Source organism: Sciurus carolinensis, chromosome 3 (genome assembly GCF_902686445.1).
Source record: "Sciurus carolinensis chromosome 3, mSciCar1.2, whole genome shotgun sequence".
In the NCBI taxonomy this organism is placed as follows: Eukaryota; Metazoa; Chordata; class Mammalia; order Rodentia; family Sciuridae; genus Sciurus; species Sciurus carolinensis.
In genome coordinates this window covers 18,437,823-18,455,101 of record NC_062215.1, presented here as the reverse complement: position 1 = coordinate 18,455,101, position 17,279 = coordinate 18,437,823, and the positions used below count along the sequence as shown (strand labels likewise).

Here is a 17,279-nt window from a genome sequence, read left to right as displayed (position 1 = left end):
GGAAATGCCAGCAGAAGGAAGAATTAAAAAGCTGATAAGTAAATGTATCAAGACATGCTAAAATTTTTAATGAACTTGTCAAACTTTCAGTACGTTAATTTTCTTTCAGATTTAAAGTTAATACCTTAATGAAGTCTAACTTCTATTTAAAAAACTACTTGGAATGAATGAGATACAGTTTAAGGAAAACTCAAAGGTAAAGTTGACTATTCTAGGAGTTCTGAGTAGTCAAAGATAACAAGTTTATTTAAGTAAATTATTTCCTAACAGCTAAAATATTGCTTAATCCCATTCTGCAGTGCAGGTAAATGCAAATATGAATTTCTTCTAGGAGATAAGTTTCATTTAGTTCTGTCTTAGTAAGTATAATTCCAAATAATGAATCTTTAAGTGACTGTAACCCAATTAAGGCTACAGTCTAGTAACCAAAACAAGTTTTGATTGTGATATAAAAGTGTTTTCCTTACAAAACTGGATAATACCTAGGACACAAAGGAAAACAGGGACAAACCCAATATTCATGTAAATTTAAAATAACTACCATATTTATAAATTTGAAATCTTAGTGTCTAAGTATATGGAGGGAAATGCATCTGATTCTCCTAAATTAGTGATAAAATGCCAGTGTAAAAACCATGCAAGTTACTGAATATAAAACCTGTTCAAATCATTTGTGTATATTCTTTAAAATTTAATTTTACTATCAATTATTAAATATTTCCAATTTTAAAGTATTTAAATTGAATCAAAACAAAACATTTCCTTTATCTGGATCTTTTAGACTTGATGCACAGTAACTAAAATAATGACTTGTTTTAATACCCTTAGTTTGCTGTCTTTTATGAGGGTATCACGAAGTTCTAAAATGTATTTTTTTAAGGTTAATCTTTAACTAGTTTAGTTTGCAATTGGTTAGTGTATATTTTGTGTAGTTGTGTTCTTTAGTTTGCTTCTGTATTTTTTTAAAAAAGAGCACTTGAAAGGTTGGCTTTTTCTGTTTCTCATCACTTAATATCTTTATATGGAACCCAAGTAATTTATTCATTAATATGAATTGTTGGTATTATGTGACTCAGAAGATCTTGGGTTTTAACATTTCTACATGAGTTAAACTATAATATAATGTACTGATGAAATTTAATTGAAATATCCTTGACTAGAAACACTAATGTTTAAAATGTTGGTGTTTTTCTTAGTTTTAGAAATCCTGATGTTAAAAAAAAAAAAAGAGTGTAATCACACCACATAAATTTTCTTTAGATGATGTGCGGAAGAAACTGATTGAGAATGCAGGAGTAACTGTAGGGAGAAACATTTTGATCACTGATATGCCTTAGAACTACCCAAATCAATTACATTGAAGGCAGTAAAATAAAACAGATCACCCCACCACAGTCACTGCACAGAAAGTGGTTAAGTTTGACATTAAGACACGTTGGATGTTCTGAAAACAAATATTGTACTGAATTTAGTCTCTCACGAAGAAATAAATTACTTTGTTGAAAATATTTGGTTTCTTTTTTTTACATTTGTATTAGTTTTTAACCTAAAGAGTTGCTTATGTTGTTGGGCGTAGTGGCTCATGCCTGTAATCCCAGCAGCTCAGGAGACTGAGACAGGAGAATTGCAAGTTTGAGATCAACCTCAGTGACTCAGTGAGGCCCTACGGACTTAAGACCCTGTCTCAAAATAAAACAAAAAAAGGAAAGGGCTCAGTGGTTAAGTGACCTTGGGTTCAATTCCCAGACTAAAAAAAAAATTACTCATGCCAAATTGAGCATAGTGGCACACACCTGTAATCCCAGTTACTCAGGAGGCCAAGGCAGGAGAATCACAAATTTGGCAATTTAGAGAGACTGTCTCAAAATAAAATCAGAGGGCTAGGGATGTAGCTCAGTGCCCCAGGTTTAATTAAACCACACATATACACAATTACTCATGTCGAAAAATCAACTGAATTTCATTTAACTGATAAGAACTTATGCTAAATTTTAAATTTAATTATTTAACATTTAAGTAATAATGTTGGTAGACTAATCCCATGCATATACTTGGATCTTGCCTGACCCTTCAAATATAAATTTTCTCTGCCCATTAATCCATTCAAAACAGAATAAAAATTCTCCTGGGTAAACTTTAAATGACAGTGGTCAGATAAATGTAACACCAATCCATTAACAAAACCAAACACTTCAAAAACGTTTCTTTGAAATTTTGTTAAATCATGTCACCCAAGAATAGATAATTCTTATATTGTTCCTTTCAATTGTATACCCTCTAGTGGATGGTTCTTATGCATTGCACTTCTAAATTCTGACCTATGAAGGCTTAACAAAAAATTATTATGAAATCAGAAGTGACTATAAAGCTGATATTCCCACCATTTATAATCCAAAGGAATTTGGTATGCTCATAATTTTTAAGTGTAATCTTTTTTTTAAAAACATATTGTTTAGTTGTTGATGGACCTTTACTTATTTACTTATATGTGGTGCTGAGAGCCACATCCCCAGCCCTGTGCCTATTTTTTAATGGAAAAAGTTTAAAGGAAGATGATATTATATCAGTATTCCTCCTACTTGAATAATCTGCTACTATAAAATTTTAGAGGGTTAGGAATGTTATGACTAAAACCCAAATTTGACCTAAAACTCAGTTTTACCTAGAAGATATGGTTGTTTAAAGTTTGCCCTTTGTGATATCAGTCATTTCAGATTTAGATGTAAAGGATTTATTAGCACCCAAGTTAAGTGAATAACCTTACTCAAAACCTGCTGAACTGATTTTTTTTTTTCTGTTTTAAGCATTAGAATTGTACACTTAACTGTGACATACAAAAAGAGTCCCAGAAGAAAGAACTATTAAATTAAAACAAGTACCCTTCAGGAGTCCATGGATATAATGACAGACTTCATTTCCATGGGTAGCTGGAAAGAATCAGAATAAGACAGAAGATGGTGACTTAAATAAAGTTTATTTTTTAAAAATGTGGTTATTTTTGCAATGCCATGGTTATAGGACTTTATGAAGAAGTAACATTTCCTTTCCTTTAACCATGCTTTTTTATTTTCAACCTTCTGCACAAAGATAAAAGTTTTTGTTAATCTCATAGTTAATGATACAAAATAAAGGTCAGCAAACTTTCTCCAAAGGGCTAGATAGTAAATATTTCAGGTTTTACAGGCCACAATATGGTCTTTAACATGTGTTCTTTATCTTATAACCTCTCAAAAATGTAAAAACCATTTTTAGTTTGTACCATACAAAAAAAGATGGCCAAATTTGCCCTGCAGTTGGTAGTTTGCTGACTCATGGTATAAAATATCTACTTTTTCTTATCAGAGAAAATGCTTTCTTTCGCCTTCTGGACAGTCTACTATTGCCTGAAGTCAAGTAGAGAAGAGCCTTGTTTATAACTGAATGTGGCTTATGAAAAAGGTAGAAATGGAGACTTCCTGCTCACCTTTGACTCTCCCAGGCAGTTTTCCCATTCATTCACTCATTCAATACATTTGTTAAGCACTTATATGTACACTCTTAAATATTTTTTGTGTTAGCAAGATTTCCAGTGTTTCTTTTCTTTAAAAGGGCAATTCCTCCAGTTTCTCTAAATCAGGAATTACCAGGTCTTAATACTCAGGTTTTAGGGAAAATCAGGATTAAAATTTCTACTGACACTCAAGAGAATTCATGATTACTAAAAAAAAAATGAATCTAGCTTAACAATGATTTGTTGCAGTCAATATTGATACATCCTTCTTAATGTCACAGCCTAAATGAGGAAAAATATGTAACTATCTTTACTTAAAAAGATACTTTTTTCTCCCATTGGTTGAAACTTTCTTTAAAAAAGATCTCAGATCTTTAATACATTCCAAATAATTTCTTCCCACTTTCCTAGTTTGCTGTCATGTGATATAAAATCTGGATCCAGGTAGGGTTTCTCATTAGGTTTTTTGCTTTTTGGTTTTTTTTTTTTTTTTTTTTTGGCAGCACTGGGTATTGAACCCAGTGTGTTCTACCACAGAGGTAAGTCCCTAGGCTTTTTTTTTTTTTTTTTTTTTTTTTTTTTTTGAGACTGGTCTTGCTAAGTTGCCCAAACTGGTCTCAAACTTGTGATCTTCCTGCCTCAGTCTCCCCAAGAGCTGGGATTACAGGTGTGCATCACCCCACCTGGCTTCCTTATTAGTTTTATATATCAGCCATAAAACTGTACATTTAGGAGTAAATATTGCCTCTGAAGCAATCTGTACTTGCACTTTTCATCTCAGAAGAATGGTCATGTTTCTTCTCCCAGATGAAAGCTGTTAACAGCTTTCTGAGTCCTGCTATTTATCCAAGATGAGGGAAGACATTTTATAAAAACAGGAGCCAAAAGGAGCACAGGACTTCAGTATTAAAATATAAAGATTGCCCCAATTGCAGCTCTTTGGTACAGACATCGACTATAATAATCTGATCACCCATATCACCAAAACATTTTGTAATTAGAAGTGATTGTGATTTTCCTTTTTACCATGTAAACGAAAGGGGAAATGCCTTGGGAAATCACTATGCAATGTTCTCTCGTTTCTCTTAAATACACATATGCACAACCAGTTTTCCCTTTCATCAAGTTCTGGAAGCAGAGGAAGAATTGAACAGGCCAGGGTTATCGCTTTCGCTCCCCTCTCTGTGTCCTTTTCTTTTCCTTTTCCTTGCGCTCCTGCTTGGCTAGTTTGTCTCTCTCCCTCTGTAGCTTGTCCTGTTCCTTCTTCCTTTGGGACTCATCCCGAAGTGAGTCTCTCTCCAATTTCCGAGCATTGAGAACATCTTCTACGTTGGTGTTTCGAAACAGAGCTACAGGTGAGTTAAGGGATAAAGGCACAGATCACAATTACAGCTTTCCTCATTTTTGCTGTCCTCTCTCCACATTCTTACTGAGTTCTGAATATTCTGATCTGTTCCTAGTCTTAAAAAGCCATCTTTGTGTTTATCGTTGGTCTAGTGGAAATCCTAAGGCTATCAATTACGGAAGATCTAAAATGTCCTCAGAATAAAAATCTCGTTCAGACTTAACTAAATCTGCTTTTTAAAATATGAGGGCTCAAGAACTGGGGATATGGTTCAGTGTTAGAGCGCTTGCCTCACACAATGCCCTGGGTTCAATTGCTAGCAACCAAAAAAATAATAATAATAATATATATATATATACATATATATATATACACACATATATACCAAGTGAAAGTTCATTCAGGAATAGGTACTTAATAGAATACTGCTGGACTGCTGGAATATCTAGTTTTAGTTAAGAGAGCATTAATGTAACAAAAATGTTTATGTACTTTAAAATGCTTAAAAAGAGTTAAAAGTTTTAAACTTACTAAATTTTATCAATTTGATTTTTTTCCCTAGGCCACTAAAGCTTAAGTGAAATCCATGTTCTAATAACCACAAACACTAAATTATAAGAAACATGAAATGTTTTGGTCAGAACATCACTGGCCAAAAATTCTATTGCTCATTTCTTTTAACTTTGAAAACAAAACTTGTTAGATAAGCCTCTCTCCATTCTTAAATTACGACCTTTTTTAATTTAAGTGCTTTAAAATAAATGAGTCTCAAGCTCAATAGTAGATCCCTGGGTTCAATCCCCAGCACCAAAAATTAAAAAATGGGTCTCTGAATTAACCTCCCCTTCTCTGATAATCTACACTATACTCTTCATCTTTAAAGTGAATTTTCAGCCAGGTGCGGTGGTGCACCCCTATAATCCCAGCAGCTTGGGAGGCTGAGGCAGGAGGATTTCAAGTTCAAAGCCAGCCTCAGCAATTTAGCAAAGCCCTAAGCAACAAAGGGCTGGAGATGTGGTTCAGTGGTTAAGTGTTCCTGGATTTAATCCCCGCTACAAAATAAAGTGAATTTTCTGTGTGTGTGTGTCGGGGAGGGCATTGGGAAATTGAGCTCAGTGGCATTCTACCACCAAACTATACCCCCAATTATATGCCCCACCTTTTTTTTGGGGGGGTCACATTCTTTTTTATGGCATTAGGGACTGAACCCAGGGCTTCTCACTTGCTACCTACCACTCATGTACTCTACCACCAAGTGACATTCCCAGCCTCCCACATCCCTTTTTCAAAATTTTATTTTGACACAAGGTCTCACTAAATTGTCCAGTCTAGCCTCAAACTTGTGATCCTTCTGCCTCAATCTCCAGAGTAGCTGTAATTACAGGCAAGTACCATCACACCCAGCTTAAAGTCGTTTTTTTTTTTTTTTGTGGGGGGGGGGCGGGCATTGGGGATTGAATTCAAGGGCACTTTACCTCTCAGCTACATCCCCAGTCCTTTTTTATCTTTGTTTTGGGGGGAATAGAGGTGGGGGTGCAAGAGATTGAAAATAGAAGCACCAGAGCTACATCCCCAGCTGGTTTTATGTTTTGGGATAGGCTCTCATTAAGTTGCTTAGGGCCTTGCTAAGTTGCTGAGACTGGCTTTGAACTTGTGATCCTCCTGCCTTAGCCTCCCAACTCACTGATTACAGGTGTACCCAGCCTTTTTGAGTTGCTGAGGCTGGCCTCAAACTTGTGGTCCTCCTGTCTCAGCCTCCTGAGTTGCTAAGATTACAAGTGTGCACCCACCCACCTGGCTTAAGGAATATTTCTAAACCCATCTTCTCTAGGAAGCTTCTAAGAAAGTGATTCTGTTGGTCAGGACCTTCCTCCTCACATTTCAATATGTCTATATTTTTAGCTTGAAGTATTCAGTCTATAACAGACTGACTGAAGCTATAAAGTTTTTGGGAATAAACACAAAACTTCAATATTATTTTAATTATTTCCATAGTGGTAGACAACCCAGAGTTGCACACAGAGCATATCGATGCTTATTTTTCCTTAGAAATCCTTCTTGTCGGGGTTGAAGTTCAGTGGCAGAGCACTTGCCTAGAACCTATGAGGCACTAGAGTCAATGCTCAGAACCACATAAAAATAAAAGATATTGTGTCTATCAACAACTAAAAAAAAAAAAAAAAATAAGGAATAGGACACCAATAGATGGAGAACAAATTCTAAAGTAAATTCTTTCTTCAACCTTATCCCTTGACAGTACTTATTAACTTGTTTTCTTTGGGGAACATGCTTGCTAAATTGACTATCTGTACTCCCAATGCTGGCATGAGTACCTGGAGGTAAAAGGAACTACTAGCAATGACAAAATAAAAATTGATGCCCAAAAGAATTCCGTGGAGAAACATGGGACTGGTCACAAAGAAGGATACATTTATCAGAACCAATGTTCATCGTAGTGGCACCTGAATCATCCTTCTCATCTGCTTCAGTGAGTGATGTTAAGGAAAATTGGATGGAAAACAAAGGTTACCACAACCCAATTTAGATTAAAAAACACTCTGTAGATTGGTGGGTAGGAAAAGCTGGATGAATGAAGAGAGAACTTGGTCAGGAATGTGTTAGTAGACCCAGAGATTCATCTTTGGAAATCTCAACTTAAGAAGATTGTTCTAAGCTGCTCTTACAAACTATTTGTTATCTATCTATCTATCTATCTAGTTGGACTAGGGATTTAACCCAGGGACACTTAACCACTGAGCTATATCCCAGCCCTTTTTATTTTATTGACACAGGGGCTCACCAAATTGCTGAGACTGGCCTTGGACTTAAGATCCTCCTGTCTCAGCCTCCCCAGTTGCTGGGATTACAGGCATATGGCACTGCATGCAGCAAGAGCCTTTTCTTGCAGGCTAAAAAGAAACTTAAGTTGGTCTGGATGGACTGTCACATTATCTGAAAGCCAGGTGACTGTGAGATGACCTCTAAAACAATGGCTCTCAAAGTGCTGTTTTCAGAGCCTCCTGGGAACTTATTTGAAATGCACATTCTTGGGCTCCCATCTGAACCAACTTAAACTCCAGTGGGGGTATAAAGCCCAGAAATTCGTGTTTAAACACATTCTCCAGGGGAATCAATGCTTTAAAAAGTTCCTTTTTATGTGGCAGGGGAGAGTTACTGGGGCTTTAACCCAGAGGTGCTTTTCTCTTGAGCTATATCCCCAGCCCTATTTTTGGAGGATGCGGGGGCATACTGGGGATTTAACCCAGGAGAAATTTCCCACTGAGCTACCTCCTCAGCACTTTTTATTTTTTATTTTGAGACAGGGTCTCACTAAATGCTAAGGCTGTCCTCCAACTTGCTATCCTCCTGCCTCAGCCTCCCAAATCGCTGGGAACACAGGCGTGAGCCACTGCACCCAGCTTGAGTTTTTTTTCCAATAGAAAAATAAAATAAAGTTCTATTCTAACCCAAGAACTGAGATTTTATCATTGGAACCACAGCTCTGCCAACCCTGGTAAGAAAAATCATGAGGAAAAACCACAAGAGAAACTGTCTCCAAAGCACCCAAGTACATCCTAAACTACCGATTAGCCAGCTGATATTTCTGGGATGATGTCCACTGTATAAGGAGCCACATACTTCACTCAAGTCAGCTCTGTAAGCTAAGTATTTCCTAAACAAATTTCAGTTTTACAGGGAACTAAATCCACTCCTACTTATACTACTTTTTGTACAGTTCCTACGCAGATTCAAAATTTATTTTGGTGGTGTTTAGGGATCAGCTTGACTTTTAGCTACGGTCACATTAAAAAGATTTGAGTTATTTGGCTCCTAACTTAGGACATCCTTCACACAAAGGCATCCAGGTTCTAGTTCTGATTTTGCCACTGGTTTTCTGAATGCCTACGATCACCCATTCATCTCTTAGCGTATCAGTTTCTCTGATGACTGGAAAAGAAAATAAAGAGGAGTGTGATACTACACTCCTTATACATATTTATCTCCAGTACTGACTATTCCCACATCATTTCTCAATTCATAAAAGGCCATATATCATTGCCATTTTAGAGAAGAAAATTAAACTATGGCAGCAACTGACAACTTCCTAAAAGCACTGCAAACCATCAAACATTTCTGGCATCAGCCTCAGAGAATGGTGCTGAGATTCCAGAAAGGATATTCCTCTTCATCTGTTACATCAGCATACTGGGCCAGCAGGGCAGCTTTTCTCTGTTTTTCCTCTTCTGACACCATCCTGGGCTTCACCACAATCTGTGCCTGCTTCTCAATGAGCGTGGCAATGGCCTGTACCTCATCTGGAAGGTAGTGGAAGAGAGGGAAAACAAGTTTGTATGAGAGAAAACAAGCTCATCCAACCACCAGTTCACCGAGGCAGTGCTTGTAATAAAGACACTGGCATCTGCTGACTCAGGGTCCTAGGGCTCAAAGAACATGCCTCAGGGGCATGTGAGAAAGAAAAGGAAAGACCATGCAGGCAAGGTTTTAGGTCTCATATCCATCTTCAATCACAGCAGCCCTGATTTTACTTGATTTATATACTGAAGTTCTGCTGCTTAAAAAAAAAAAAAAAAAAAAAAAAAAAGTTGAAACGCACTACATTTGAATCACAGAAAAGCTTCTTCCAAACATGCAATTTTCTCCTAATGCCAGAAAGAAACGAGAAGGAATCCAGAATCAACTAAGGCTGATTCCTTTCATGTTTATAATTACGCCAAGTACAATGCTTAGACTAAGAATATTTTGCCATATTTTAAAATCAGATCAACTACTAAGTTATCCATTCTCAAGGAAAGGAAGCTATGGTGCAAAGTAGTGGTTCTCACACCTGGCTGTACATTAGAACCTTCTAGGGGAGTTTTTAAAACACACCAATGCCTGGAGTCCCACCCAAGTATATCAAGTGATGCTATGTATAATAAAGACTGAAAACCAATGTGTAGTTTAGATTATATTCTCTCAAGTTTGATTTTTATGATTTGAGTTTTCTGCAACTAATTTACCATCCTCATGGTAAGCATATTAGCCCATTTATCTTGCAGTTTAAAGGGTAAAGGATTTAGCTGAATAAACCAAAATCCCAACCATAATTTGTGTTATGGAAAGAGAACATGAAAAAGATGGAGGTGAGAAAAACATATACCCCTATATGCTGTAGAAATAGGATAAAAGGAAGGCAAAAAACAAAAAGAAGATAACTGTGGTCAGGCTAAAATGGCAAATGCAAAAGGAAAAAGGAAATCAAGCTTCTCAGTGTTTGCCAGTGTAAATCATCTTAGGAAGAACGAGTATCCAAAGGAGAAAATGGAACACTCTTTCCCAAAAAGCTGAAGAGTAAGGCTTTTGGAAAGGACCCTTGAGGTCACACATAGAAATACCACATAGAAACACCAACTCTACCTTCTTTTTTTACTTTGGTGACAACATTCTGAGTTTCAGACCATCGTTCCACAATCTCCTTGCAGATATTAAGAAGGGAATCTTCTTCCTAGTGGGAAAAGTAGACTGATTAATTTTCTAAGACAGTTCTCAAAAACAACAGCAATCTAAAAACGACCTATGCAGAGGGCACAGCTCTGCCTACTGGAGTCAAGAAAAAATTCTGGGAAGGTTTTGGGAGCCACAGAATGTCTCTCTTTTGATGCTCTGGGCACAGGAGGAATCCTGTGTCTGTGTCCCAGAATCCACACCAGCTAGATCAAGAGCACCCACTCCATCCTGCCAAGCTCCAGGGAAAAAGATTCCCACCAGTCAGGGTAGCCCTCATTCTCTCGTTAAAAAATAAATAAATAAATTTTATTATACAATGTGATGTTTTGATATATTTTTACATTGTTGCATGATACTATGAACTAATAGGTTCATAATCTTAAATATTTGTCAGTTTCTTATAGTGAAACATTTAAAATTTACTCTCAGCAATTCTGAAACACACATTATGTTTTAGCCACCATTCTGTGCCATGGATAACTAAGGCTTACTTCTTGTCTCAGTGAAATTTTCTACCTTTAATCAGCATCTCTCCTTTTCCCTTCCCCACTCTCTCCTTATTTTTTATTATTATTATTATTATTATTTTTTTTTTTTTTTTTTTTGATACCAGGGATTGAACCCAGAGGTACTTAACTACTGAGCTACAGTCACAGCCCTTTTTATATGTTATTTAAAGACAGAATCTTGCTAAGTTGCTTAGGGCCTCACTAAGTTTTTGAGCTGGCTTTGAACTTGCGATCCTCCTGCCTCAGCCTCCCAGGCTGCTGGGATTAAGTGTACACCACCATGCCCAGTTATTCTTTATTCTTTTGGAATATAAACCTATGACCTAAGTCAAAACTTTCCTTGAAATCTTCTTGACTGATATACTTAGAACATTCTCCACGGTTTATTAGCTTTCATCCTGCAACATATCCATGAGCTTTCTGAAAAATGATAATGAGGAGACAAATGACAAATGAGTAGACATCCACCTGTCCTTTTATATCAATATTCATATTCTGCATGCCAACTAATCTTCCCCTTCAGCATGCTAGAAAAAAATAATGCTGGCTATAGGGTTAAATGTACTTAAGTTCAAATCTCATATCGATGAGAAAGTTTATTTTTGGTTCAGAAAAAGTTGAACTAAAGGGTGCTTTACCACTGAGGATCATCCCTAGACCTTTTTTTATTTTTGAGACAAGGGTTTGCTAAGTTGCTGAGGCTAGCCTGGAACCTGTGACTCATTTGCCTCGCCTCCTGAGTCTCTGGGATTAGAGGCATGTGCCAACCTGTCTGATCTATGAGCAAGTTTCTTAACTTTCTGAACTTTACATCTTCCCAGGATTTTAGTGAGGATAAATGAAAATGTGTATAAAGTGCCTACTCTACGTGGCAAAACACAAGCATTCCATGTTCATTGTATCTGCCTTCACCAGCTTCATGTTCTATTTCACAGGGCAAGGTATCAGAGTTCACATTTATTAGATGCTTACCCCATGTGCTATGCACTGTACTAAAAACTTTACATAAAAACTCTCAATTCACTAAGTGTGGTGGCCCACACCTATAATCCCAATGACTCAGGAGAGTGAGGTAAGAGGATCACAGGTTGGAGGCCAGCCTCAGCAACTTAGTGAGGCCCTAAGCAACCTAGCAAGACCCTGTTTTAAAATAGAAAATAAATGTGGCTGGGGATGTGGCTCAGTGGTTGAGTGCTCCTGGGTTCAATCCCTGGTACAAAAAAAAAAACCTCAATTCACAGCTGGGTACAGTGGTGCATGCCTGAATCCTGGTGGCTCCAGAGGCTGAAGCAGGAGGATCACAACTTCAAGACCAGTCCCAGCAATTTAGCAAGGCCCTAAGCAACTTAGTAAGATCCTGTCTCAAAATAGAAAATAAAAAGGATGTATGTAGCTCAGCGGTAAACTGCCCCTGGGTTAGATTCCCAGTACAAAAAAAAAAAAAAGAATTCTCAATTTTTAAAACAATCACATACAGTATTACTACTACTACTATTCAATTTATATATGAGGAAACCAAAGTACAGAGGTTAAGTAACTTACCCAAGGTCATACAAGTAATAATGAATTAAAGAGGACTTGAGCTGGGCACACATGCCTATAATCCTATTGGCTTGGGAGACTGAGGCAAGAGGATCACAAGTCAGCCTTAGCAACTCAGTGAGGCCCTAAGCAACTTGGCAAGATCCTGTCTCACCAATGAAATGTAAAAAAGGGATGGAGACGTGGCTCAGTGGTTTAGCACTTGTGGGTTCAATCCCTGGTACCAAAAAATAAAAATAGAGGACTTGAACCCAAGAAATCTGGCTAAGAGCCCATGTTCTTAGCCACTGTATTATGCTATCCCAAAGAAAAGTGTAAAGTTAGAACACAGACTTATTGTGCATATCCTTGTTTTGTATCAACAAAGGATTCTTTCCTATATCATTCATCATTTTACTGCATGAAACACAGACACACAGAACCTCTTTGGGCCAGAGTTCCTAGACCCTCTGGCAGGAAAAGCAAAGGAACAGGAAAAGAAAAAAGGATTAAAAAAGAAGTGGAGAGTCAAATAAAAAGTGTCCTCTTGGAGGACAAACTGGTTTATTCCCCCAGTTTCTAAACCGAAGCAGTTTATTCATCCATTCCTTCATTTATTCATTCAGAAAGTGCCTGCTTTGTTCAAGACACTAAGATGTGAGCCAGGAGATGATAGAGGTCTTTTCATTTACTGTTATTTGTTCCAGATCACACATCACTATTCTTGAATTTTACCTCAAATTATTGCTAACAAACTCCATCATTCCTAATATTGAATCCTAGCCCAATCTGGCAACTTGGTTTGGCCATGCTTTTTGTTTGTCCTAGAAAGAAAAGTGATATAAAAGTCAGGTGCCTGTGGCATTATATGCTACCAGACTGACTGACTGACAGCAGCACTCTGAATTACGTGCTTAATATAAACCATATTTCTTGGTCCTTTTTGTTCTATAAAGATGCTCCTCATGCTTCATAGACAAGAACCCTGCCTCACTTTATGATTCCTGGTCTATTCTTCCCAGAGTCAGTTTCTATACAGAGTGGGTTGGGAAAACTGTAAGAAAATTACACTGGTATATGAATTGGAGGGAGCAATGAAGTCAACCTTAAAAATGACTTTTCTGGGCTGGGTATGTAGTTTAGTGGTAGAGTGTCTGCCCAATGTGTGCAAGGCTGTGGGTTCAATAACCAGAACTGGAAAAAAAAATTTTTTTTGTTTTGTTTTCTGCAGGTTATATAACAACAGGAAGATATAAAGAACCAAATCTATTTCTAAATTACTTTGTCTTTTCTATCAAGTGTTTGTTAAAAAAAAAAAGTATGAGGCAAACACTTTTCCCTTTATCAAAAGATCCATAGCTTCAAATAATGATACCATGAGAAAGACTGGTGCAAAGAAGCACCAAAGTTTTTTTGTTTTGGGGGATTTTTTTCGTACTAGGGACTGAACCCAGGGCGCTCAACCACTGAGCCACATCTCCAGTCCTTTTTATTTTTTATTTTGAGATTGAGTCTCACGAAGTTGCTAAATTGCTGAGGCTGGCTTTGAACTTGCAATCCTCCTGCTTCAGCCTCCCGAGCTGCTGGGATTACAGGTGTGTGCCACTTCTTCTGGCCCAAGTTATTTTAACGGCTTTTTCATGGAGTCTTTAGAAACTTCTCAGTTGGAAATAACAATTAAAATTCCTTACCTCTTGTTCTTGTCTCCTATAATCTCCTATAAGCAATGTCAGGGTACAAGAAAAGAGTTTATTCAGTCAGGCATGGTCACCTATGACCCCAGTGACTCAGGAGGCTGACAGAAGAAGAGTGTAAGTTCAAGGCCAGCCTCAGCAAATTAGTGAGGCCCTCAGTGTAAAGAAAAAACCAAATGAAGGAAATAGAGGAAAAGCAGCTCAACAGCAACACAGGTTTATATAGGATAAATCTGAGGAGGGGGGCCCACTGGAGACTGAACCCAGCTTCCATTTACAGGTTGGAATAGATGTAGGGGTATGAGGCAGTGGGGGAATTCTGGGGGTTAATCTGTTGCTAGGGGGTTGTCAGGGAAGGGTCCTGTGGTCCTCAACTCTGTTCTTTGAGGTGATCACTGTTCTTGTCGAACCTAATACTTTTTCAGGATTTCAGTCCCAGATAATCATTTCCTTTCTTTGTATGATCATGAAATATTGTTTGCATGATAATGGAATATTGTCTGGTGTGACTCTTATTCTAAGAGGGAGGATATGTTTCAAAATGGCAATGCCTGTGTCAAATTCTTCCTAACAGTCGGCAACTTAGTGAGACCCTGTCTCAAAAAAAGGGTTGAGGATGTGGCTCAGTGGTAAAGCACCCCTGGGTTCAATCCCGAGTACAAAAAAAAAAAAAAAAACCGACTATCTTGTATTTCCACTGAACGATCAAGCTGCCTCACAAGTTGTGCAATGCTTTCTCCTTTATAGGCCAATCCTGCCAGAACAGGTTCTGGGACTCAAAGAGGTTCTTGCCAGAGGTATCTCTATTGTTATATTTCAACCACACGCCCAATGAAAGAACTGCACTTTCATCAAGTGTAAGTCATTTTTTTCCTTGCATGTGTCACCTCCAAAAATACTTTGGATTTGAAAAAAAAAAAAGTTTCCTGCCTTCTATACCTCTCTACAAAGTACATATACACATGTTTATATCTATATATACGTAAATTCATAGTACATCTTGATTCTGGTTTTTTTTTTTGTTTATTAATATTTTTAGTTGTAGATGGACACAATGCCTTTATTTTATTTATTTATTTTTATGTGGTGCTGAGGATTGAACCCAATGTCTCACATGTGTGAGGCAAGCGCTCTACTACTGAGCTAAAACCCCAGTCCATTTTGGGTTTTTTGGTCTTAATGTGTGGTGCTGGGGATTGAACCCAGGGACCCTCTACTACTGAGCTACACTCCTAGCCCTTTTAGTTTTTGTTTTCCAGACAGGGACTTGCCAAGTTGCTGAGGTTGGCCTCTTTCTATCTTACAATCTTCTCACCTCAGCCTCCTCAGTAGCTGGGATTACAAGCATGGGCCACTTTTATTCACTTTTTAAATGGTCCCTAAAAATTTGCTTTACGGATAACAAATGAATTCATTCTCCAAACCTGTACAAACCTGAGCCCTAACCAAGAAAAGAATAATGCCATTGATGAACTGGCAGCTTTCACAGTAGCAGTCTGGTTTCCAACATCCCTACTAAACCATGAAGATACTAGAGAAAATTCTAGTGTCTACATACAGTATTCAGTGATAATACAAACTTTATTCTTGAGACTTTTGTAGTTTAAAAGAATTGGACAGTCACAGACAGCATCTGTAGCCAATCTGCTCTATAGTCACCATCTTATAATTGGGTGCTGGAGGTGGGGGAAATGGGGATGAATGAGGCAGAAATGATCAGGTTGGAAAAGTGGACATTTTAGTCATTTGCTACAGGTAAACAGTTTAAAAGTAGACATTTCTGAATCAATTTGCTTCCAAGAGGCTAAATACCAATTTATCTTTTTTTTTTAATTTTTTAATCACTCACCCCAAACACACACCGATTACTGAATTCTAAATATTGTAAAGGCCCAAGCACAACATTTGCTTCAGTTCCACCTGCCATGAAAAGATCTTCACCATGAGCTTACCTTTTGGCCTCCTCCTCCAGAAGAACTCAGAGAGAACTTCCTGCAGGCTTTTGTCATGGGGCAGCCCTAGGAACTGCCTCCCATTGGAAATAAACATCCCAAGAACATTTTATCCCCCACTCAGAACACTAAATGGATGGAAATGGAATTGGGTTTTGGACGTTTTAGATAAAACTCTCATTTTAGACATCCCAACGCCTTCACAAGAACATTCCGCAACTTACCCAGGCATCCGAAAGGGCCTCCTTCCCAGAAATAAGAGAAAGACATTCCTCTCTAAGCACCTGCAACCTTCAAGCTTCCCAAAACCTGGTTTGGGAGCAACACCCTTCTTCCGCAGTCCCGAGCTCGAAATGTACTTCTCCCAGATGACACCACTAAGCCTTCGTGACACCGGGTAGGGGAAGAGGGATGCGGAGTACTGACTGGGATTCGCAGGTGCCGGCCTGAGGTTGAAGGATGTGTCCAGGCTACTCACCAGAAAAGCAGATAGGATACCCTGCAGAGCGTCCAACTTCTCTTCTTCCTCCTCCTCCTGCAGGACACCAAGGATGTAGGAACCGTAAACGGTTTGGTCCACTCCCAGTGCCTCCAACCGTCCCTCCAGCCAGGATCCAAATCCCCCGCCCCCGCCATCACTTTCGCCGGAGACAGCCGCGGCCACTTCGCAGGGCGCCGCCATCTTGGGGTCAGGGTCCTGCCGGCCCCCGGGGTGCCTACCGCAGTGCCTGACGGGCCGCGCCGCGGGCCCAGCGCGCATGCCCGGAGAGGAAGCCCACAACCCTGCGCGCAGGGCGTGGAGTTGGCCGACTTGTGTGACCTGCTTGGGTGTTTTGTACCTTTCTAGCAAAGCGTGTCTTCGGTTACACACTGTCACTCAGTCGCACAGGAACTCTGACCGGTGCGTATCCTTAACAGACTCTTTGCAACTGCGGACGTTCAGAGAGGTTCAGTAACTTGACCAAAATCATCCGGCTAATCACAGGACTGGACCTGAACTTCTATTCCTACGCTTCCGCCCACCTCACCGAGCTGCCCTTCCACCAGCACTCATGGGTGGGATGTTAAGTCACCCACTCTCGCACGGCTTTTAAACCCTGACCTGCTGCTTCTACAGGGAATATCCACCATCGCTGCCGACTCCTGCCACCTTCTCCATTCCAAGCCCCACTCCCTCAAAACGCAAGCTCCAGAAAAACGTCCTTAATTCCCTTCAGACCGAGTTAAGAACACTGCAGTGTGCTGCATTTGTTTCTGTGC

At 38.8% G+C, this 17,279-nt stretch overlaps 1 protein-coding gene across 2 annotated transcripts; it reads right to left on the bottom strand.

The window, feature by feature from the left end:
• Positions 1-2,957: 2,957 nt before the first annotated feature.
• Ccdc43 (coiled-coil domain containing 43) lies at positions 2,958-16,724 on the bottom strand. 2 transcript variants are annotated; one of them, XM_047547517.1, is made up of 5 exons: positions 16,498-16,724; positions 10,254-10,341; positions 9,016-9,151; positions 7,265-7,323; positions 2,958-4,839 (listed from the first exon to the last, which is right to left on the bottom strand). In XM_047547517.1, the coding sequence occupies exons 1-5, from the start codon at positions 16,699-16,701 to the stop codon at positions 4,652-4,654; spliced, it is 675 nt and encodes a 224-aa protein (XP_047403473.1). In that variant the 5' UTR covers positions 16,702-16,724; the 3' UTR covers positions 2,958-4,651. The 2 variants fall into 2 exon arrangements, with proteins under 2 accessions (XP_047403473.1, XP_047403475.1); XM_047547519.1 differs by lacking the exon at positions 7,265-7,323.
• Positions 16,725-17,279: the final 555 nt, after the last annotated feature.